The sequence below is a fragment of the Tachypleus tridentatus genome, chromosome 2, assembly GCF_004210375.1.
Source record: "Tachypleus tridentatus isolate NWPU-2018 chromosome 2, ASM421037v1, whole genome shotgun sequence".
Lineage (NCBI taxonomy): Eukaryota > Metazoa > Arthropoda > Merostomata > Xiphosura > Limulidae > Tachypleus > Tachypleus tridentatus.
In genome coordinates, this window is record NC_134826.1 from 25,110,074 (window position 1) to 25,136,237 (window position 26,164).

The 26,164-nt window shown below is 34.1% G+C and overlaps 1 protein-coding gene across 1 annotated transcript in view; it reads left to right on the top strand.

Annotated features, from left to right (window-relative positions):
• The window catches only part of LOC143245454 (pregnancy zone protein-like), a 131,284-nt gene that overhangs the window by 36,275 nt on the left and 68,845 nt on the right, over positions 1 to 26,164 (top strand). Inside the window, exons 10-13 of the mRNA XM_076491817.1 lie at positions 828 to 912; positions 3,705 to 3,816; positions 20,501 to 20,612; positions 25,994 to 26,112. Of these exons, the coding sequence (XP_076347932.1) occupies positions 828 to 912; positions 3,705 to 3,816; positions 20,501 to 20,612; positions 25,994 to 26,112 (428 nt within the window). The remainder of the gene's footprint in view (positions 1 to 827; positions 913 to 3,704; positions 3,817 to 20,500; positions 20,613 to 25,993; positions 26,113 to 26,164) is intronic.

Consider the following 26,164-nt stretch of genomic DNA (forward strand, 5'->3'; position numbering starts at 1 on the left):
TAGGATATGAGTACAAATACAAATTACTTTTATGCTAGTTAAAACTTTTACTATTTATTGGTCCCCCTATAGGACAGCAGTAAGCTTACATACTTACAATGCTAAAATCTCCTTGGGGCTTTGCTCTAAAACAAATTAACAAATGGATGTACCATTCATTGGCGTTTTATGTTATTTTCATTGTTGTGTAACTGCTTCAGTAGACAAGGATAAGCCAAATATGAAAAATAAAACAAATTAGATTTTTTAATTAACAATTAAAAGAAAAGAGAAATTGTCTGTATTTCATGTATTTTGAATTGTTTCTTAGTATGTAATAGCTTGTATGAACAAACAAAAAAATGAGAATGCTGTCATTAGAATAACAAAGACAACAATTATTTGCTAATGGAAGAATAACTTTTCTGGGAACACTTACATAATTTTAAGTACAAAATAAAAAGAAACAAATTCTAAGATGAAAGGAAGTACTTTTTAATGTTTAAAAAAAAACATTTCCAAACAATAGTTTCCCTAAATATGACACAAACATCATATAACTTTTTTAAAGCACAAACTAAATATTATGTAGAAAGTGTGTATCATATTCCATGCAATTAGGTTAAGTATTTTAAGTGCAAGAACAAGAAGATAAAGAAAGTGATATGACATCAATGACATGGATGTCGTTAGGGTTAAATTATTAGAATTGTAACACATAAGAATATTCTGTAACATGTTTTTTCATTGGTTACATGTATAGGTAAAAAATATTAAAATTTTATTGATCAATAAATAGAATGTGTAGTAGAAATTTTAATACTTAAATTCAAACGTGTTTGTTGTAGTTTTACCAAAGTTTGAAGTTACTGTGACACCACCATCTTATCTTCTGGCTACTGCTGAACAGGTAGTGTGGAAAGTCTGTGCTAGGTAGGTAGATAGCAATTACTGAAAATGATAGGTTTAAAATTAATTCCAATGTTAAGCTTGTTGAAGGTTCTTAAGGAGGATATCTAAATTATATCGTTTTTCTTGTGATTTGATGAGAAATGTTAATATGGCAAGATATACTAGAAGTGTTTGATTTTTGCATACAATTAATATTTAGGGAATGTATTTCTTGTACTTATTGTATGAAGTGCATTCTTTATATATACATACATATATATATTTTAGTGAAAATAAATACAGTTTAATGAAGTTAAACAGTAAAATCACAAAGAAGGACTACATTAAAAACAGCAAATCCGAACCTCTGACTAATAGTATTGGCTTATTATGACTGAAAAGCAAGCCAAAACAAAATCAAATTAAACAATAAAAAGCTGCATCACAATGTAGCTTGTATCTTGGGATTTTTTAGTTGTTGCAGCATTTGTTTAATTTGTTTTTGTTTTGGCTTGTTTTTGAGTTATAACATACATATATTAGATAAATTATACCTAGATTATTTTTGTTTGTTCTTTTAAGAAATATACTAATTTTGTTTTGTAAGAGGAAGTGTAATTCATAAACAAAAGAATCGAATAAGGTTTACTAAGAAAAAAACGAAAACATAATTCTGAAAGCATAAGAGTGGTAAAAAATGTTTTATTTGATTTTGTATTTCCAAAATTAAAGTAAAAATAAAATTTGTCTTCCTCATGTATTATTCCTTTTAAATTGCTTTTAAATTATTATACATAGTTTTTTTGAGAAATGTGTATAATATCTTTAATATCTATGTTCAGAAAACTGTAAATTTTGGCACAGTAAACAATAATGGGTAATAAAATTGAATTTCACATACTTTAGTGTAATACCCTTCAACATGTCTCTCATAGCAAAATTTTACATATAACCAATGTAAAAATCAGAAAAAATATACAGTGAGAGCAAATTATTTCATTTTGATAGTTGTTGTCAAAGTTATCAGAAATTTAATAAAAGTAACTTAGGCTGCTTATTTTACAGATGAGCATTACTGTTACTAATTTTTAATGTTTACACAAAAATTAATGTGCAAACAAGTATCTTCTGGTATAAGGTATTGTTAATTTTCTGTCTATTTTTGAATTGCAGTTTCATGACATGTGATCTTTGAATAAGTGACAGTTTTGTTACACAGATGTTTTTTTTTGCTTTTGAAACATATGCTTTTAACACCAGCTGTGTATAAAGAATTAAGACTAAATGTTATACTTCAAAATAACAAAAAGTAGATGAAGCCTTTAGTATATTTTAAATTTAAAGGTATTAATGAAATTTTCTACTCTGACATATTGCTATGATATGCAAAAACAAAATTCTGATAGTACCGAGATTAATACTTTGTGTGGTAACACTATACAACACAAATTTTGTTCCTGGATAGTATGTGTTATTTCTTATTTGCTTGTGTTGCAAAAGTACAGAAAATGAACATTATTCCCTCAAACATTGCTTTTGTGACCTGGATAATGAAAATTAGAAATTAACCTATTTTCTATGTCTAAATGGGCAAATTTGCACGTTTTTATTTACATAAGGTCTGAATAAAACAACATATGAAATAATTTTTACATGTATTTATACTAAAGTTATACAACAATGAACAAAAACATTTAGAAGTAAGTAGTTTTTCTAGATTTGCGACTGTAATGCAAATTACTTTCACATATCGGCCCCCAAATACAGTCTCCCATCGTGGTTTTGTTATATGCTCCTTGGTAGCGACATTCAAAGTCCAGTATATCTTGGTGGAGGCTCTTGCCTTGCTCTTCTAAGTATGCTCCCATGTTCTCCTTGACTTTATCAAGATGAGTGCCAAGGATATGGACTTTCATTTTACTATAGTTCTTCACCAGAGCCTCAAGTAGTTCCACAGAATTTTCGGACTTGTGATTGCCCAAAATGTTCCGAACAACTGTGACAAAACTACAACAAGTTTTTTTTTCCTTCTTACTGAGCTTCTTGGGGAATTCTGTGCACTCCAGGATCTTCTTTATTTGTGGTCCAACAAAGACACCAGCTTTGACCTTTGTTTCAGACAGCTTAGGAAAGAAGTCTAGAAGGTACTTGAAGGCTGCAGACTCCTTATCAAGAGCTGTAACAAATTGTTTCATAAGACCAAATTATATGTGCAATGGTGGGAACAACACCTTCTGGAGGTCCACTAGTGGCTCACACTTGACATTGTGTCTCCCCACAGAGAACTTGGTCTGTTGTGGCCAGTGCTACCTGTTGTAGTGTGCTGCAGTGTTCCTACTGCCCCAAAGGCAAAGATGAGAGGGACACTTGGTAAAGCCTCCTTGGATAGGTCTAAGTGTTCACTTAGGCAGCTAGAACTAAACTGAAGTGGAGAGTGGTGAGCCCCTGTATATATACATTACTATGGAAAGTTCTAGAAAATTCTGAAAGGTTCTTGAAAATTCTTGTAAGTTCTACAACATTCTAGAAAATTCTTTATCAACTACTCAGCATTGAATCTACCTGGAATGTTCTGGAAAATGGGTAAATTTGAAAATTTCATTATCCAGGTCACAAAAGCAAAGTTTGAAGAGAAAAATAGGTCTTTTCTATTTACTTTAGGCATAAGCAGTTGGGAAATAACACTTTCTGCCCAGGAACAAGAAAAAGTAAAAATTTTGTTACATGGTGTAATTGATTCACATAAATATTCTTTGTGCTCGGAGAGTTTGTAGGACAGTTTAACTTTTTGATATCCAGATAAAAGTAATTTTCTATTTTAATGGGTTTTGTAGCTACACATATGGAAAACCTGTTGAAGGAAGTCTGGATATTACAGTTGGCTACAAGCGGCTTTTATGGGAGTCATCTGATTATTTACTTCCTAAAATACATTTGCAAATGTCTGTAAGTATTCTAGTTTCATGTTATTAACAAAAATAGAAGTGTTATCAATAAATACCAGTTATGAATTGTATCATTTGTCTTTAATAATGACATAAATTTCTTGATTATTTACTTACGATCTATCATAGACTTCGAAAACTTAAGGGAAATATGATTTTGCCATCAAACCTAGGAATTAATTAATAGAATAAATCTAATAAAGTAAAAGAAAAATGACTTTTCCTAAATTAATTTCATGTTGATCATACAGTTACAGTTAAATCATCTGACAAAGTTATAAGTACATAACACTGAAGGTAAAATGAGGAAGGCAGAAATTGCAGCCTCCATTTTTAGAACAAACTTACCGTGACTTGCCATCAAGGACAACAACTCAAAACTTTGTAAACTTAAGTGTGATATAATACAGGTGTTGAAGTCAGAAATCAATTAAAAAGTAGTTAAGATATAACACAAAAAAGGCTCTCACTAATCTAACTTAAAACTGACAAAACAATTACTATTAAACTCTCTGACAAAAGTAAAGTGCTTATTGTAATTCAGAGACTGCACTTAATGTGTACATTGAGCTGAAACTTCCACAAAGCAGCCTGAAACAAAATCTTAAAACAGTATCTGGCTAAAGTATAGCAAGAACAAATTTAATGAAACAATGAGAATAGCTTTGATTCTCATCACTTTAGGTGTACTGAGTGCTATGATCTTCCTAAATCACTACATCTATGAGCTTGTAATACCATTTGTGAAGAAATGTCTTGGAATTCTTATAAGGTACATTACCACTTTTCACATAAATAGCTATTTTCGTTCAGTGCTGCCACAAGCCTTTGAGTTCCCACATGTCTTATAACTTAGTGACTCAAATGTGTCTTGAATACAAATCATCAAACAGCAATCCTCCACCTATAAGAGTGTGACACACTTTCCTGATGCATGTGACTGCCTCTATTCAATTATACCATTTCTCATTTGACAAGACTTGAGTAAAGACATTTTTATTTGTGTTCTTCAAATTTGATCAACATCTTTATATTTTTTAAATTATTGTTCCAAAGTGACTTTGTTAATTTTATGGACAGGTAATGACTTTTCAGATAATTTCCCAGTTTCTCATTTTCATTTTTCATCAGATACTTGTGTTTGATTTTTGACTTTAAACAGTGAATTCTGAACTCCAAATCAGATATCATACCTTCCACTAATGTACTCACACAGGCTACAGGTAGGATGACTTATCTTTGGATTTATTGACTATCGTCCACTATAAGATTGGTCATTATATGAGTCCTCCTACTTTCCAAATCTTGTCCCTATTTCTCTGACTATACCAAATCTGTTCAGGTCAATGAGGATTTTGACAGCCTTTCTTCACCACCTGACTTTGCCATTTCTTCTTATATCCCTACTGTGGAATCAAATGTGCTTAATATGGCTTTTTTAGACATGATTTTTCACGTATGTTCTATTTTATCCATTTTTTCAATTTTGTATGACCCCTGCCCTTTTTTTTTTACATGATATCTCTCATCTCAGAATTTGGTTTTCCCCCTTTCCCTGGTATAAGGCATCATGGTGAGCATTTAGTTCCTCTTTGTTAATGTTGTGCTCTATTTTATTGGTAAAATTGTTAATATCCATACCAACCATTTTGAGATACATTTTGTTTCTCAGATGGATGGAGATGCCAGAATGTCTTGCTCTACACAGGCTTTAGATGATTTTGCATTGGTCTACCATGAGGCTGAATGTCTGTTTCTTGATGCTCAATATTTAGAATCACTTTTGCTCGTGTGGGGCAGACCCTAATTATCCTGTTTGTTTATCCCACATCCAGTTTTTGCACATTTGTCTTACCCTATCGATTTTCCTATAATACTTGTATTGTATCCACCTTCCTCATAAAGTAACCAACTGAGGTTTGAGGGTTATTTGAAGGATTGCCTCTTTCTGATTATTTTCATGTTGACATGTTAGTCTTCTTCAGCTCTCTTCTTTATACTTTTCTGTTGTTTTGAGTTCCTGGGGAGGAATGCACCCTTACCCCAAATGTATTTACCACCTTCTTTTATCTGGGACTTTGAAATGGTCCTTCTTCTTCAGCATTATTTTATCGATTTTATTTTGCATTCTGAGTTTACACAAGTCCATATTACTGTTTTCTGCAAGATCTTCTCAGCCTTTACTTTCTCTTCCTTCCAGGGGCTCATCACCTCATCATTTTATTTAATGCAGATGGACCCATTATCAACAGTACTGGTGAATACCTAATAGATTTCAATTCAGTGGTTGCTCACTTGTCTGATTTTTTTTCATCCTTTGGTGATCTTTTACCACAGATCTGTGGGTTATTTGAGTATTATCCAAAAGACATATAACACTACTTTCCCTCTCCTCCATTAACTCATTTACCCATTTCCTTGGAATCCTACTACCATTCAGCATCTGTTCATGGTGGTTCAAGACCTTCTCTGCTAGTTAGCCATAGAATCTGTCAATCACTTTTCTCCAGGTTTTTATTCTTGGCTGTTTGTAGTACCTAAGAAAACTGGTGGCCTGTGATCGATTTCTTCTACTTCAATCCATTATTGGTTCAATCCCAATTTACTGTGGAGTCTTTTCTCACTAATAGGTGAGATTTTTCTCTGGTTTATGAATGACAAAAGTAGACATTGTAAATGCTTATCTGTACATTCTGGTATCTTGTAAGGCAAGATTCTATCTTTGGTTTGTACATTATGGGGTAATATATCAATTTTGTATCCTGCCCTTCAGGCTTGTTTTGGCCCCGTATGGTTTTTATTGATATTTGCCCAACATTTACATGCTCACAAGTTGTTCTTCCATCATTACATGGTTGATTGGCTTTTGTTAGCTTATTCCAAACAGTAGTCTGCCTATCACACTCATCAGCTGCTCTTGTATGCAATTCATGTGAGCTGGTTAATCAAACTGGAGAATTCATTCCTTATACCAATGCAATATCTTGTCCAACTGGGTGTTTTTTCACTCTCAATCTAGTCGGGCCTAACCTTCTCCTCTTTAACTTTGTTTCATGGAGCTTTCACTTCTTCAAACCTCTACTTCTCCCTCTCCTACAGTTCTTGAGCTTCTATGACTTTTGGGGATTTATCCTTCTATGGCAGCTGTTATTCTTTTGGATGAGCACATATGAGATTTCTTCAGTGGAATCTGAATGACCAATAGAATCTTACATATGTTTTGACATTGAATCCACTGGAGGCTCCTACTCCCTTCCTCCTTCCCTTGTAGACGATCTGCATTGGTGGTTTGACAAGGCTTACATGTTGGCAGGTGTTCTGCTTTCTCCCTCTCATCTGAATTAACATATCTCCATGGATTGTTTCCTTCAGGGGAAGAGGATGTGTGCCAGGCAGTTACATATAATATTATTATGTTGATTCTGCATCTTATGTGTCAGTACCTAGTATGCCTAATGAGAAAGTCTTCATCTGTGTACACATTTTGATAATATATTTTCTTACTGCAAGCAACAAGAAATTCAGTCTGTTAGAGACCAGTGCTGTATTCAAAACCTCAGTGTCCAAAACTGAGACCTTGTAATAAATTACACAACAAAAAGTAAAGCAAGAGAATAAGAATCATGTACATCAAATGTACTTTATTAACAGCTTAACTGCAAATATTTTTGTTAACCTTACAGTTTTAGTGTCTCATTCCATGAAAAAAAACATGAATATATAAAGAAAATAAAAATGGTCAGCAAATAAAACAGAAGAAAAAATGTTGTTTTTCAAACGTTTATTGTGTCAGTGAATTCCTTATGATATTTGAAGTGAAACAGGATCACAGCAGATCTACTATGTGTGTCGATCATTCCTGATATTCAACATTTGTAATAGTAGTAGAATATCATGGATAATTGCTAACATTTAAAATAAATATGTGCATCAGATGAAGTCCATACAAACTTGCAGTAAGCCTATGCATAATGTAATCTATACTAGGAATTATTTTTAAATAGTGCAGGTTAAAACTGAGAACTGATGTACAGGTAATATGTCAGTTGTTTATGTAAGTTAAAACAAGAGAGACACTATAAACATCATTGCAAGGGTGCAGTACCAACTACCAAGGGGTTTTACCACTAAAACATCTTTGATGCTACATTATATGAACTGCTGAATAATCAGTATTGAGAGCTTAAAAATTCTTGATAGGTTAGGAAACTTTTTCATCATAATTTGATTCTTGTTTTAGACCAGGGAGGGAGAGGTTTATGAAAAAGCCAGACAATTGCTAAAACTAATGTTTAGTAATACAGAAAGGTAATAAGAATTTACTTGACATGGTCAGTAATATAAAAAAATCATTGATTTTTTTTTGAATAAATTAACTGTTGAATCATTTAATGATCTCCATGCTCAAAATATATTTGAATCCAGAAATATTAGTAATTTCAAAGTAATAAAGAAATATTACACAACTGAATTGCTCAATGAATTGCATGTAATTATAGGTTAAATTTTAATTTCTTTAATGTTTTTTCTGGTTTATAAATTAGTTCCAACAAAAGTGTGATGTTTTTATGACAACTTATGCTTTAGACATAATAAGTAGGATAAAACTTTCAAGAGTAGTAAGTAACATGGTCTTGGTGAAATACCTTCTTTAGATAACTGTGTACAGTTAGTGACATTTTCCTTTGACTATTAGTATAAAAAATATTTGGAATAAGGATTAATCCCTACTTATTCAAAGATTGTTAATGTAATACCTATATATGAAAATGGAGATGAAGATATTGAAAATTATAGATAAAATCACACTACTAAGTGCAATAAATTAAATACATTAAAACTTGTATTTAATAAGTTAGATAAGGTTTTTCAAAACAACAAACATTTTGAATAATTCACAGTGTTATCAGATAGGTTATACTACTAAATCATAAGCTGTATTACAAGTTAAAAACATATCTAAAGCACTAAATGAGAAAAAAAACACATCTGCTCTATTTTAGAACCTTAAAAATCCTTAATACAGTAAAATATGCAATACTTTTAAGTAAGTAAGAGGATATGAGTGTATTGCAGTAGTATAATAGTTATTTGAATAATAGGTTTACACTAGCAGCTGCAGTTTACAGATTAAATATATTATCTGTGGGCTACAACAAGGTTCAATGATAGTTTCACTTTGGTTTAATATATTATTAATAAAAAGCACATCATGGTTAGAATATTTTTCTGATACTACCACTGGTTTTGCTGCAGCAAATAATTCAAATTGAATGAAATAAATTGGAATCTGGTTGACTTCAAATAAACGTAGTTTAAATATATAAAAATAAACCAAATATAATGTATTTTAATCATGTTAAAAGTATATTAAACTAGAGGTACCTTGCAATTTAATTTTGAAATAACAGAACTAGCCAAGGAAATATTTGGGAATCCGAATTTATGGAATTTTCATATTATAGTTATGAAGAATAAAATTGCACGTAACTTTGGTATGTTAACATAATTAAACTGCAGGAAGATTTTAAGATTATTTTAATTTTTTATTAAAATTGCTTGAACTTATTATCTATTCTCCAAAAGTAGCTGATAATATTATTATCAGATTATAACATCAGAGAACATACAATGTCATTATTTATTTAAATTTTATTTTAGATGCAAATTATAAGTTAAAGTTGGTTTGTTTGTTTTTGAATTTTACACAAAGCTACTCGAGGGCTATCTGTACTAGCCATCCATAATTTAGCAGTGTAAGACTAGAGGGAAGGCAACTAGTCATCACCACCCATCACCAACTCTTGGGCTACTCTTTTACCAACAAATAGTGGGATTGACCATCACGTTATAATGCCCCCACGGCTGGGAAGGCGAGCATGTTTGGCACGACTGAGATGCGAACCCGCGACCCTCAGATTACGAGTCATATGCCTTAACACGCTTGTTCATGCCAGGCCATAAGTTAAAGTTGTCCATACTTATATGTAATGGTTTTGGGAAGCTTTTCAAACTGTTCTATTTTTAACATATAAGTGTATGAATACAATATATATATATATAATGCATTCTACTGAACAATACTATATATCTTGTGTAAGACAAATCACAGTGTGCAGTTGCATAAGAAGTAGAGGTTGAAAAATTTAGAAACAGTTATAAGATCAAGTTGAGTTAGCTGAAAATATATATAAATCTTTTCAAAAAATGACTATTAAAAATATTCTATAATTGTATTTTAAATATCAATTTGAGTACATTGATGGGTAATGTGTAGATTTACACTGTCTGTTTTTTTTAAATTAAGTATTGTGATTTAGCTTTATTGTCTTGTATTGGATATACAAATAAGGATATTTAGTGTAAGAGTTATTATTTAGTTTATTTAGTGATCATATATTTAATGATTAATTAGTTTCCATAACAAAGGTATTAAAGTCAATTATTTTAAAGGCTATAGTTATGACAAATTTTGCTACTTAACTCGGTAAGAATTGTATGTTGTATGTATAGTTCAGTTGTTGTTATCTAATATCACATTACTAGAACCTTCTGTAGTTCTCTCTTTATCTTCAATGAATATTGTTGTATCATAGCATCTTGTATCATAGTTTGTTGAAAACTGTAGACATCAGTTTGGTAATGTGTGTGTGTGTGTATATATATATTTATATTTATATATAGGCAACCAAATGAGCTTAAGTGAAGTTACATCAGGAAGCATTAAGTTAATGGTATTATAATAACAGAAATAAAGGAGAATAATTTGACTTATCAAAGGGTATACTAAAGTAATTGAACCTACCTGTGTAGATTTGGACAAAAAAGATAATTGTTTAAAACTTTAGCTATGACTTTGATAACACAAATTGAAAAAGAATAAAAGAAAAGAGTTTGATTGATTGTTTGGAATTAAGCACAAAGCTACACAATGGGCTATCTGTGCTCTGCCCACCATGGTATCAAAATCTGGTTTCTGCCTGTGTGAAAGAAGAGAGAAGAGAGACTGGAAATACAGAGAATAAAAACAAGTTACATTCACCAAGTTCTTCCAACAAGAAGGAATGAATGACAATGAGTCAGGGCCAGGTGGCCTAAGCTGTTCAAATTTGATGAGCAGAAAGCCATCATGTATGCTTTTTCAGAGAGATGTGAAATATTCACCTTAGGTCATAGGTGACTGGGCAAGTCTATCTCACCCACTTCTCATAGGAAAAGGCCTATAAATATATGTAGGTATGATCTCAGAAGATGTCATGAACTATGACAACTTAAAAGTGCCCTTTTTTGAATGATATGAACTTTACAGAAGAATGTTTTCATTGAAAGTTCAGAGAATTGAAACGCAATACTGGCAAAACTGTATTCCAAAACCTATTCCAGTGGCATAGCTGGGGCAAGGGTACATCTGTCCCCGGGTGCTGAAAACCCTAGCTACGCCTCTGACCAATTCTTACTATTTCCTCTCACATTGTAGCTATTGTTCAACTGCCAGTGTTTCTTTCTTTGCCAATCTAAACATTGATATGATTTGTTTCTTGCTTGCTCCAGTCTTTATACCCCAACTAATTGTCCATGACAATATATGTCTCATAATGTTCTCCATCTACAACAATGCATCCTCTTTCCTGGTATTGTGTATAAGCACCTCATTCAGGTAATGTTATCACTCTTTGTCGAAAAAGCTTCACAAATACATTTTTAAATGCTGTGATGATTTGAAGATACATTTAGTGTTCTTCATGTAATCGAGTTGTTTTTTTGTGATTTTTTTCGTTTTACAAGTCATTATATATAGCATGAATTTCTGGTTTATTATTTCTGAAACAGTAATAAATTAAGTCCCTACTTTATTACCTTGATTATCTAGCATTGCACAGCAATTGAGGGTGGGCAGGAGAGTCACTCCAAGCTAAGTTTGTCAGTAATCTTATTTGTAGTAAGATAGAGACATATATTTGATTTGGTTGTGTTTCTCCATGGAACTCTGTAGCTGCAATCATGGACATTTTTGAGAGAATTCAGCTTTGCCTTTTTTTTTACCTTCTTTTATTCTGTTGCATAACTCATCATTGCTTTGTTCTGACAAGAGAAATTTAGCTAACAAAATGTTGTTCCAAAAAATAGTAATAAAGAGTCTTTTAAAGAAATAAAGAAATGAGCCTGTGTTGGGATAAGGTGACTGATTATTTTCTTTTGTTGTATATTTTCACAGATGCTTTTAAGCCTGCATCTTTCTTAATGACTGAAAGCTCTGGGAGTGAATATTCAGTTTTATCTCCATCTACAGACATTGTGGTTCAAGCAGGAAGGTTTACTGCTCTGTCATGTAAATGGTTGTTGGAACTACATGATTTAGCCTACCAATGCAAGAAGGAAACATATTTGCACTCTCACATAATACATCTGCTTCTTGAAATTAGGTGTTCTAATGTTGAATTTGTAGTTAACATGAATACCTCAATGTCCCCCGGTGGGACAGTAGTTAAGTCTATGGACTTATAACTATAAAATCCAGTGTGTTATTCTTCTAAAACTAACTTTGTTGAAAGACACTTAGAATTACCAACTTCATTGATGGTGAGCCAAAATCACTGTTAGCAAACACATGGATCAGTTGTTAGCTTCTAAGTTCATCTCTGTTGTTGTTGACATCTCAGTTTTCATTGGTTCCTATAGGGGGTTGTAGTTCCACTCCTATTCAAGGATCCCAACCCTAAACATCAGCCTATTGGTACATTGGTAACCAGAATAGATTCTGTCCATATAAAAGGGTTTGCTTCTTGGTTGGAAAATTCTTAGCAGCTTCAGTGATTAATATATGCTTTTGTGGTCTGTATGGGCTTGACTCTGAGAATTTCTGGATGTGTAGTAACCTTAACCACTGATCCATGTGCACTACAGGTTTTTTGGTCACATTTATTCATTCAGTTCACATTTTCACCACAATTATCTACCCAACCTACAGGATTTCCATCTCCTGCAAATCCTCATATTTTGGAACCTAGTTCTGTGTCTTATCAGAGTTTGATTAGTGTGAGAGTAGAAAGAGAGAGAATGGTACTAGTTCTTCTGGGGTTTTATTCATATCAGGTGATGGGCCTAATAAGACAGGAGATTGGTGTTCATTCATCAGTTTTATTTGTCTATATCGATACCTAGATATTCTAAGGTTCACAAGTGACTTATTCCTCAATTTTGATTGGCATTTTGTACTAGGAATGTGCACATCCAAGTTTGCTATAGTAGTGGGATACTACCACTAATGGTGCTTTTTGTGCCTAAAGGTCAGGTAATGCAGTTCAAGATTTTTACCTCCAGACTAGCACCAGCACCATATGGGTTTTGCTGAATCATACAAAATTTTTCTCATCCACTCCTTGCTTTAACCTTGTGCACACACCATTCCATAGGTGACTGGTTATTGCTGGCACCATCTTGTCAGTTGTGAGAATGTTAGACCCAGATCCTAATTTAGTAATAAGTAAAGCAGGCTTCTTTCTAGGAGCTGAGACATCTATTCTTGTTTCAACTCAGCATGCTGACAGTATGGGTTTTTTTATCACATTAAGCTCAACTGACTCCCATCTAACTCTAGTCTATGGAAAAGAAAGCCAGATTCTTACTCCCTCATTTTCTCCTGCTTCATAGATGTTCCTTTCTCTTTTAGGAATGTGGGCATCACTCAAACCTTTCATGCATTTGAGATGAACACACAAGAGATATTTTTAGTGGTCTTCATGTGATCAAAAGATTGAACATTGATTCACTGTATTCCCAGGCTGTTTCATTCAGGATCATTCTTCAATCTTGAGGGGTTATTGTTTTGGGACACTACTAAGATATTAGTTTTTATGCTGCCACCTCATTCCGAGATTCATCACTTCATGAATGCCTCATTTCAGGGATGGGGATACATATCCCAACACTCTGGAATACCAGGGTATGTGCATAGATGATGAGACTTCTCTGTGCAAGGTTTCAATCCTTCTTGCACTTCAAATGATGATGCCTCATGGTCTTGGTTTATTAAGGGGCAAATCATCAGTTTTTACTCCAACAATTTCATGGTAGTGTTTTGCATTTCCTGTCAAGGAGGAATTTGGTCAAAGTCTTCTTGTTTTTGAACCTTGAATTTTCTTTCTCAGTACCACTCCTATCAAAACACCCTACTAGCTTGCCATGTTCCATGTGTGATGACTACAGTATCAGGTCAGTTGTTTCAACCCAACAGATTTATTCCAAACAGAATAGATGCTGTATTGGAAGCTTCTGTTGGATTGGCTCTCATTTTGAAACAGTGATGATTGGGGGGGAGGAGGTTGGCTGCTCATTGGAACACCCAGCTACTGGCAATTTTGCCTACAATATCCCACCTTCAGGTTTTGACAATGGATGCATTCTATAAGAATAGGGTGGGATAACAACTCCAGGCTTCCCCAACAATTTCAATGTCACCAAAGGTACTGACTATGATTTGTTCCAATCTGTTGTTGGGTCCTATTGATAGCACCAGATTGGCAGCTGCACCTTGGTTTTTTTCTTCTGTGGTACCTTTAGAAGTACTTATCCCTTCCACTTCTTTATTGACCATCTCTGTGGAGGCAGCCATGATCTGACATGATACACCTGGCTATTCAGAAGATCAAGCTTCAGTGGTGGAGGTTATACAGTCCTTTGGATTTCATGGAGTTTTAAGTTTGTCATGTATTTGTCTCAGTCTTTGCTTAGTTCCACAATGGACATTTATCAATGGAAATAACACACAAGTCAGCAATGGTGTGTTAAGAGGATGTTGAAACCACTTTGATCAGAAATGCCAACTATAACTTTTTTTTTGACCTGGCTCTTTTTGCATCTTTCACAGTTTCCCTGTATAAGGCAGTTATTGATTACCATTTCATACTTGAAAAAAATATTCTTTCACTCTCCAGTACTTTCTGGCTTCCTCCCATTGCTTTGGGTTCTTTATCCCAAACCACCATTTCAGTTAATTAGTATATTAAGGTCATATTACATGCTCTTTTTCCACAACTGTTTCTGACTTTAGTCTCATATGCAATGTATCACATTTATCTGAAGGTTTATTTTTGTTGCTGGCCTGCAGAAATCCCCAGTTGCAATGGTTTGTGCTGGTTGTGCACAAGATACTTTATCATTCTACCTACATCCTCAGACTGGTTCTTGTTCCCAAATACACTGTCAGAGAAGAAAGAAAATAAATCCCTTTCATCAATTCTGATCACTATTTCTCACTTTTATGACTGATCAGATTTTGATTATTTGTTATATACAATAAGAGTTTGAATGTTTTGTTGCCTACACTAATACTTTAAGAGATGCTAGACAATGGTGTCTTATTCCTTAGGATCATTCAGTTTCACATGATTTATCCTCTGTTACACTGATATGGTGAAAATGAAAATGATTCATATTGCTTTTTCTGGGATGTTTTTGACAGTGAGGAGTCTTTTGTGAGTCACATATAATCAGGTTCACCATGTTTATGCCCTTAATAGCATGATTGAATTGTCCACTGGAAGACATTATGCAGGCTGATGTTTGAACTTTCCCAATACTTTCACATTATTTCTATGATTTGGTAGTATCTTTGTCTGAGGGTTTTTATCACCTTTTTCTAGCGGTCTTAACTACTTTTGCTAGATTATACAGAAGAGTGAGTATTTTCATTGCTACACTTGTCTCTGCTTTACTTTTTAGGGTCCCTTACTTCCTTTTCACAGGGTCCCACTCTGTGGTGAATGTTGCCCAGACAGAGGTGCTTTTATCATACTAATTCCACACTAGTTTACATTATGCTTTATAGAAGTTAGGTGTTCCATGAGATAACCTAAAACTGACTAGGTGGTATTACTGTACTATGCTATTGACATACCCATGATCAATGCTGATACTTTCTCTATGAATAATGCCCTCACTGATTTTACACTTTATCAGTGTGGTATTCTAGCTGTAGGGTGGAGATCAGTATGTTTTGGAAGTTAATGTTTTCTTGAATTGAAAATGTATTTCCAGCAACATTTAATTTCTCTTCCACCTTTCCTCCCTACTGAGAGTCAGTGTTAGAGACTATGAACTTAGTCAGTCTTGATAAAGTGATAACATTATCCAATCAAGGTGTTTATATTCAGTATCAGGATAAAGTGTGCAGTGATGTGAGTGGAGAGTCTCATGAGACAAATTTTGCCAAGGGAAATTAAGTGGGGTATAAAAGACTTGAGCAAGGGAGAAAAAAAAAATCAGACTAATGGTTAGATTGGTGAAGGAAAAAAAAACACCTGGCAGTTGAGTAATAGTTGTAGTGTGAGGGAAGGTAAGTATTATATGAAATATATTTTTGAGTTAAGAAAATGTTAACTTTCAATTTGTAGCACACCTACAGCAGTACTTCACAAGGTGGACTGACATGGCCAATTGTGATAATTGTATTGAAGGACTGACAAATGTTTTAGTGTGTGAACAGTTCATAGTCACATGATTAACTGAATGTCACTGTTCCTAAAGAAGAGAGAACCAAAAGATGTGGAGGAGATGATCAAGTTTAAAAACAGTATATGGGAGGGAGCCCATAGAGGGAGTATAACTGGCATGTTTAAGAATAACCAGTTAAAGTCAAAACCAGTGATGGTTGACCAGGAGTAGGTATCCACCAAAGATAACAGGAGGTGACCAACCAAATGGAGAAAGAGATGCTAGATTTGTTCTAAAATAGGGCACATTGCAAATGAGTGCAAGTCCATCACCAACAAACAGCAACAGCAATTTCAACAAATAGCAGCTGGAAGTACTTACAAAGATGATACCAGTAAGAAACAAAAATGAGTGCTTGTCACTATTGATGCTGTTCCAGGAGAAGCAGAATAGAGACAACCTGTATGATTCACCACAAAAAAAAAGTGCTATTTCCATGATTAATTAGTGTATGACTAATGGTGAGCTCAAGTTAGTAAACAGATCAACAGTGCCTATAGTAATTGAAGCATGGGACAAACATCTACAGTTAACAACAAATCACAGCAATGCCAGTAGGTGAATGCTATGCGAGGGATAAGAACCTGAAGATCCTATGAGATACTAAGTGCAATAGTGCAACAGTCAGAATCAGTATAGTATGTGATGGGCAGATAACAGACAAGATATATCTTTGTATGCTGATTGATGCAACAGTGAGAATGTTTCACATAGTATGGACGTTTCATACTGTGTGGAAGATCTTTAGGCAATGTGCATGAAGGTACCCATTTATGACTTGGTGACTAGAAATATACCAGGCAGTAGATGTTTGGAGGAACCAGACAGATAGAAGATGGATGAAGCATCTATAAACACTACTAGAGCTCAAGAAAAAAAGAATGAGCAAGATGTCAAGGTCCTGCAAGTATGAAGAGACAACATCCTAAAAATAGATCTGCAGGAATTGAAGAAAGCACAGAAAAAAACGTTCACTGTAGAAACTTTGGGACAGTACCAGGGAAAAAGTTAAGCACAAGACAAAGGCAAAGAAACTTACACAATAGTCAAGTGGAAGGGGATGCTGTACTGGATCTATTCAGACTGTTATGGTAGAGTAGTTAAACAGTCTATAGTATCAACAGAACACCAGACTCACGTGATGAAGTTGGCTCATGAATTGACTGTGGAAGGACAAATAAGAACAAACAGAATGGCAGACAGAATCACCAGCAGTTAGTATTGGCTGAGGGTTATTACAGATTTGACAAGATTCTGCAAGTCATGTGACATCTGCCAAAGGACTAAAACTAGAGATAGACAAAGTTCCATTGAATAAGATGCCTCTATAAGTGGAGTAGATGTGGACTTGATTGGACCAATAACACTTGTTTCTGACCAGAACAACCAGTATGTGCTGACAGCAATCAAGTATGTGACACAACAACCAGAAGCCATAGCATTGCCAAAGATAGAGAGTGTGAGAGTAGTTGAAGCCCTCCTGGAAGTGTTCTGTAGAGTGGGCTTTCAAAGAGATGCCCTTAGTGACAAAGAGATCTGTTTACTTCAAAACTGATGCAAGAGGTGTACATACTGATCATTAATGGGCAGTTCTTTATCACCCCATACAATCCAAATATTATAAACACATAGCATTACATGTTAGACATTAGAAAGTGACTGGAAAAGACCTGTCAACCTGCTCAAGAGAGCTTGTTTGCAGCTCCAGGTTGTTAAAAGCATTTCTATAACAAGTAGGCTAGGGATCAACATTTCAAAGTTGGACCAAATTTCTTATTTCTGCTGTGAACAGACAATAACTAACTCACCCTGCAATGGAACAGATCTTTTGAAGTACAGGAAGTTCTCAACAGAATGGACTATTAAGGTGACAGTGAACAGAAAAACCAATATATCCCATGCCAACCTGTTGAAGACGTAGTCTTTGAGAGAGAAGAAGGCTTAATTGGTGCAGTTATTTAGACACAAATTGATATAGCAGGTGTGGCTGTCATAGATGCAAAACCAGAAGACATTGACTTTGTCATAGAAGGTGAAGACCTACTAGGCATACAAAGACATCAAAATTAGCGAGGAACTCACTGGCAAGCAGAAGAAAGAACTGTGAGAACCACTGTGCCATTATATGGAGGTCTTCACAGATACTAGGCAAAAGAGATCTTGTGCATCAATAGGTTGAGACCACAATCAGTAATGCATCCAATGTTAAGCTCTGTTAGATGCCCTATGCAATGAGAGACCTGGTAAAGCAGGAGGTTGAGGCAATGTTAGAAGATAGAATCATCGAGCTTCCAAATTCAGCCTGTTGTTCAACAAACTGCTTCTGTATAGACTTCCAGAAGCTGAATCTTGTGATGAATTTTGACTCTGAAGCTATGAGCAACCCAGATGCTATTATGTCAGAAACTAAATGTGGCCAGGTTATTTTCAGAGATCATCCTCAGAAAAGATTATTTTTAGATCCAAATGGAGATAAGATATAAAGAGAAGAGAGCATTTGTGACACCAGACAGATGTGACCAAATTTGGAAGATGCAATCTGTGTCAGCCAACTCAGCAGCAACATTCAGTTGCATGATTAAGATGCTGCTGCACAAAACCACTAACACTGAGCATTAGTGAACGAAATTCTGACACATACTGCTAGATGGGAAGATCACCTGAAGAAAGTTAGAGAACTTTTCAGATGAATGAGACACCTTGTCAGATCATCAAACAATGTAAGTGCTACTTTTGGTATTCTGCACTGTAATTTGTTGGACAAGAGGTGGATGACTGAAATATAGCCATGGAAAAGGAGAAGATAACCCACATAAAAGATGCATCAGCTCTAATGACCTAACAGCAAGTTAGATCTTTCTTGGAGTTAGCTGGATACTATAAGAAGTTCATCCCAAACTATGCCGAAATTGTTGCACCACTGACTAACCTGACAACGAAAGATGAGCCCAGGAATGTGAATCACAGCAGATGGCAGTAGTTAAAATCACAGCAGATGGCAGTAGTTAAAATCACATTCATTGTTGAACCAGTCCACATTGGAATTAATGAAGTACTGCTATAAGGACATGAAGATGGATTGTTGCTGGTAATGTGTTTAAGTAGAGAGCTATTGCATAGTAAGAAGAACTGTTCTGTGTTTGATCAAGAATGTCTGGCCATCTGGAAGTTCCACAGCTCCATGTGGGGGAAGGAGTTTATCATTCAGATGGACCATCATCCACAAGCATACATCAAAAAGTGCAAAACAGACAGTGTGAATATCATGAAGTAGGCCTGGTACCTTCAAAACTACAAGTTCTCTATTAAAGAACTCCAAATGTTGGTGCAGACTGTATGAGTAGCCTTTATGTATGAACTGAGAAGAGTCTTTGTATGTAGTTAAAAAAACGTTAATACTTTGAAGAGGAGCTTATTGTTGGATATACAAGACTGTTTAGTGTAGGAGTTATTATTTAGTTCATTTAGTGATCTAATATTTAATGATTATTTAGTTTTCTTCACAAGAGTGTTAAAAGTAATTATTTTAAAGGCTATAGTTGTGATAAATTTCATTACATAATTTGGTAAGAGTTGTATGTTGTATGTGTAGTTTAAGTGTTGTAATTAAAACCTTTTATATTTTTCTCATTGTTTGAAATGAGTATTATCACATCAGTCTCTTATCTTGGAGGTGTAGAAAGTTCTAGACCTTATTTATGGAATATATGTGTGCTTGTAATATATATATATATGTACATATATGATCAAGTGAGCACAAGTGAAGGTAAGTCAGAAATATTAAATTAGTGAAAGTGAAGTTAGACTGCATGATTCTTTGTTTAGTTATAATGGGCACTATTTAAAGTGAGTTTCACAGCAGTATTGTAGTAATAGAAAAAATAGGATAATTCATCTTGTTGAAGGGTGTTCTAAAGTAACTGAAACCACCTGTGTGGATTTTGTTGAAAAGGAGACAGCATTTGAAATTCTGGATAAAAATGTGGTAACCCACAGAGTAACATAAGTGAATATATTGCAGACTGTGCAGTGAGGAACAAGAGTCATTTAAGTTCTAAAGTAACTGAACTAGTTTATGTGGACTTTTGACAAGAAAGAAAATTATTTAAAGCTTTAGCTACAACTTTGATAATTAATAGTGATATGAATTTTAGTACATATGTTTGACTTGTTTTGAATATATTGTTTTTAAGATCCAGGGTTGCCAACTGGTGAGGCTTTCATCATCTGAGCTATTTTTGAAAAAACGAGAATTATATTATCGTATGCTGGAGTTACATGCAGAAGTAACAGAACAAGGAACAGGTATTTACATTTTAATAACTTCAAGGTATTTCTTGTCCAAAGCATTATCTATTTTGTTTCCATCGGTGTTTTGTTTTTTATAGCCTTATTCATTAAACTCAGTTATTACAATATTACTTAGTAGGGTATTATTTTTATTTCATTTAATTTTTCTTGCTTCTTGAAGGTTTGTTTAACTTAGGTTAAGTTATTTTTATGACAGAGTTCCTGTTTTTATCATCATATTGCTCTTAGTTCTGACATCTTTAACTACTTTCTGTAGCTTGATAGTAACTGTGGTGAGTTTTCAGCCAAAGATATTTCAGTACAAACTCTATTTTGTATAATATTGGATAACCATAATTTTTCCTGCCCATTCTTGATTTCCCAACCAATTTACTGGTGTAACTGTTGAAAGTTGTCTTAGACTTTCAGCTGCATTAATTGAAGGCTGATATTACTTTTAAACATATACAATCAAGTGTTGTACACAATTGTATGGCATATCCTTTTCATTTAACATCTTGAACAGCCATGGAAGATTAAATTTTGTTTTTATTCTTGTACTCTTCCAGTTGAGTGTAAAATATAAGTTGCAGTCTTATCTTCTACAGCTTTATCTCATTCACTCTTTGCTTCTTGGTTTAGTAATTATTACAGAGATAACATATATAGCTTTAGCTTGTCATAAAGTCCAGTGCAAACCACGCCTAAGTTGATTCTTGTATCACCTTTCCGGACAGAGATATTTCTTTTTTGTTCTGTACAGTTATTTCAGAAAATAGAGGGTATTTACTTGTGATATTAGTGTTTTTGGATTCTCACCTAGTACAATATGTCACACTTTGCTCACTGTAGCTGGGGTATGTATGAACTATTGCAGGCTCATTTTTGGGTGGTCTTAGCATACCAAGTTGATCCATATTCCTTTCTTTTGTAATGGTAGTAAATATAAGGGAAATTCTAACTACTCAGTTTGAAGAAAAACGGTATAATTTAACATTAAAGCCTTAAAAATATACAATATGGAATAGACCCTCTAAATATACACCAAAATAAAAGTAATTTTTTCTCTTTGGGTAAATTTACAAATATCTGAATTATATTGTAAAAACAAACATAAACATGATACCCTTCTTACAATGGTATATTTGTTCAGATTGATGTTTTTAATCACTGTTTTATTACAGTTGTCTTTCAAATTCTATCTGATAACAGGCAAACACATTTACATTGATTGACAATGATCATAACCGATATTCTTATACATCCAGACATTCTACAACAGTTGTGCAATTGATGGAAATCCTTGCATGGAATCTGCTAGGAATGTGTCTTGATATCGAAATGTTAATGTTTGGAGAATAGCTGATGGATAAGTGATTTTTTTTGTGTGGTATGCCAGTTTGATTTGAACTCACACATCTATTAGATTGTTTTATATGAAATGTCTGACATTTGCTTAGCTGAAGAATGACTATTAGGATAAGTTGGATACAGTTACTTGACTGTATGCTATTCAGTATTGATGAGAGTGCTATGCTTTTTATATGTCTGTCATGCTAAGTTGTATTATAATTGTTTTTGTGTTTTTTTGAAACTATACAAGATGATGTCTTCAAAAGAATTAAAACTACTTTTTTGTACGAGTTAAATCAAATTGGGAAAAAAATGCAGCCAAAGCTGCTAAAAACATCAGTTTGGCATTTGTACAAGGGACTACTTCTCAAAGGACTGTTTGGCATTGGTTCCAGAAATTTTTTTCTAGTCATATGATCCTTGAGAGTGAACCCCGAGGAAGGTTTCAATCTGTTGTGAATGAAAAAAGATTAAGAGCTATTGTGGAAGTTAACCCATAAATGATAGTTTGGTGACTTGCAGCAGACTTAGAAGTTTCCAGTGCAACTGTTTCTTGTCACCTAGCTGCAATAGGAAAGGTTAAAAAATTGGAGAAATGGGTATAGCATAAATTGATGGAAGGGCAGAAATTGGTTAGAAACAAGAAGGAGTCATTCGTGAAGCAGATTGTTACCTGTGATGAGAAGTGGATTCCATATGACTACTGGAAGAGATCGGGACAATAATTAGATGCAGGACAATCTCCAAGACTGAAACTGCCTTTGCACCCAAAGAAGGTTATGGTGACAGTATGGTGGTCTGCAGAGGAAATTACTTATTACTCTTTTCTGTAACCAGGTGAAACAATTACAGCAAGATCTTATTGCCAACAAAATGATAAAATGCATAAAAAATATCCACCAAACAGCCATCACTGGTGAACAGGCATGGACCAATTTTGCTACAAGATAATACCAAACCTTATACCTCACAAATCACCATTTCAAAATTGAGAGAATTGAAATATGAAATATTAAAACATCTACCATACTCACCTGGCCTGTCTCTAAATGATTATCACCTCTTCTCGCATTTGGAGCTGGTTTCCCAGAACAAAACATTTATGACTCAGGAAACTGTTGTCGAAGTCTTTGAAGAGTTTATTGTCTCCAAAACAATGGAGTTTTATAGAGATGAGATATTTTCATAAGTATCTTGTTGGGAAAACGTCACTACAGTAAATAGAGCATATTTTGATTAATAAAATTGGTGTTCAAAATATGGTATTTTAATTTTTACCAAAACATTCAGTCATTTTATATGAAAAGAACCAATAGAAAACATATGCTTTACAGTTTTGATGAGCTATTCAACCAGCTTTCAAACTGAGGATGAGTAATTGAATAGTGAGATGTCATCATATTCAGCACTTATTTGTGTTCTTGTGGTATGAAGTGATTTGTCCACTGTTCAGCCAATTTTTTGCCAAATCTTTAAATTAACATATCAATCAATAAGTATGTTTAATTCCATTTTGTGGAGCAATTGGCTACCACCAAGATCTAACAATTATCATGCACAGTTTCAGAAAAAAGATGCAGTGATATCCAAGGCTGTTCTCTGGAATTTGAAAACATACATTTAGATGCCATTCTCCTGTTACAGTAGGTTTTACTGCTGCTCATCTGCTGTAATTACAAACCATAACCAGGACTTATCTTGCTACTGGGAAAAATAACTGTACAAGCATATTAATTTTGTTTATAGCACTAAGACATTGTGTTTCTGTTATTACTTTAATCACGCTATTAGTTGGTGTGACATTTTGAGATAGGTTCGTAAGAATGCCATGGAAAATCACTGTTGTTTCAGATGGAATTTTAATATACTGCTCTTCTTTACATTTTTTGTTGGCATATTATAGTTTCACCACAGACTTACTTTTTATGTGGTGCTCAGACTGTAAAAATAGATAAGTTTTTGTTGGATATTTAAACTGAAATGTCACTACATGAAATAAAGTCTACTTCTACAACTCCTTACATTTAGTAATGGCACCAACATTCAATGCTCAGACTTGAGTTTTCACTGTAGTTTACAACAACTCCTCCAAGAACCATTCTTACTACACTGCAAGTTGCACTAGTAACTTCATTTAAGTTAAAATTTTATATATTATTGTTCAATTTGTTTGTTTGTAGTTAAGCACAAAGCTACATAATGGGCTATCTGTGCTCTGCTCACCACAGATATCGAATCCCAGTTTCAGTGGAAACCTGTCAACAAGTCATATAGAACCTTGCAGTAAGAATAAATGCCCGAAAAAATAAGGTTCTGAATGACTCATTGGCAGGTTTCCACTGAAATATGACATGTGTAGGTTTGGATAACTTCCTTCAGTTTGAAACGTTTGTGGATTGTACTTGCAGACATTACATTTGTAGTAACCTTATGGGAAGAAGCTGAGTTCAAACACTGAAGTATTGACTATAGAGTGACTATGTCTTTTTGTAGGATGTTTTGGCAACGTAAAACTCCACTGTTTTTGTTCAGTGTTCAGTTGTTAATGTCGTACTTAAGATGGGGGCTTGTACTTCACAAAATTAAATTCATCAGGCCCACAGAGTACATTCTAAAAGTATAAAGAATATAATATCAATGACAAAGCAGTTGTTATCAAATGCTCAGTTGCCATTTTTTTGGCACATCAGGTACTTAATCAGCTTCTACTAATTCGAGTATGCTTTACAGTATAAATGTTACATCTTACTGGTACACATAGCCAAGTCTTTGTATACATAATATATTTGGGCCTCAAGTTCTGCCTTATGAAACTTATTAAACTTGGTGAAATTACTTTCCAGCTGCCAGCATGGTTATGTTCCAGGTATTACACAACATCTGAAGACATTCCATCTAAACTAAGCAGTAGATTCTGCATCATTTTTCCCTGGATTGAGGAATTTCCTGTGACTACCTATGCAAGCTGCTCAATGAAGTGATCATGATATTCATTTTATGAACTTCTATACGATGGAGGCATAATTTGTTTTACCTTATTGTTCATACCAATTGCAGCAAGAGCAATCTGTCATACATATCATTATGATGCTGCAGTTTTTATATTCCATCAAATGTGCAACTCATTCCTGTTTCCTCTTCATCAATGCATTGTTAAAACAAAGACATCATTGTCCATATCTGTGTAAATATGAAGTTATATTAGGCACATATTGTCAATATATTTTTCTTCATGGAAAAGGCTGTTGGTCCATCCAGAATACAATGTGCATGAACTATAATGGGGATCAACCTGATGGGAGGTTAGTATTTGGATAGCAAATATTGTCTGCTCACTACAGCTTGTATCTAGCTGTTTCTAAAAAGCTTATCCAGATATGGCTTTTGGAGAACTGGGTACCAACCTCTCTACAATCATAGGTGTTGTCAAACTGATTTTAAAAGAAGATAGTGATAAGCTGTGTAACATGAATTTTTATCAAGATTGGATAAATAACAGTAAGTATATTAAAAAGTTTGTTATGTGTTCCTTTTGTGGGGCCCGACATGGCCAAGCGTGTTAAGGAGTGCGACTCGTAATCTGAGGGTCGCGGGTTTGCATCCCCGTTGCGCTAAACATACTCGCCCTTTCAGCCTTGGGGGCGTTATAATGTGACGGTCAATCCCACTATTCATTGGTAAATAGTAGCCCAAGAGTTGGTGGTGGGTGGTGATGACTAGCTGCCTTCCCTCTGATCTTACACTGCTAAATTAGGGACGGCTAGCACAGATAGCCCTCGACTGGCTTTTTATTTCTGTCAGTTACCCTTAAAATGAAGCATTTTTAAAGTTTCATATATTTGGAGCAATATGGCAATAGTCTTTGTGTTCACAAAGTTTGCAATACATTTATAATATTAAAACATCAAGGAAGAATTATACACATTATTAATTTTTAAAAATACTGCTTTCATTCTAGTGAATGAGTAATGAGAATAATGAATATATATATGTGGATATGTGTTAGTTATAGTCCACTTTCAATTTGATAAACTGTTTTGCAGGTGTTAAACAAAAGGCTTCTGGCGAGGTAAAAATCACACATAATCCTGTGGAAATTAAATACCTTGAAGTGGAAAATGGACCCCAGTATTTTAAACCAGGCTTACCATACAAGGGAACTGTATGTATTTAAAATGTTTAAGTATTATATGACGTTGTAATTACTAAACCTT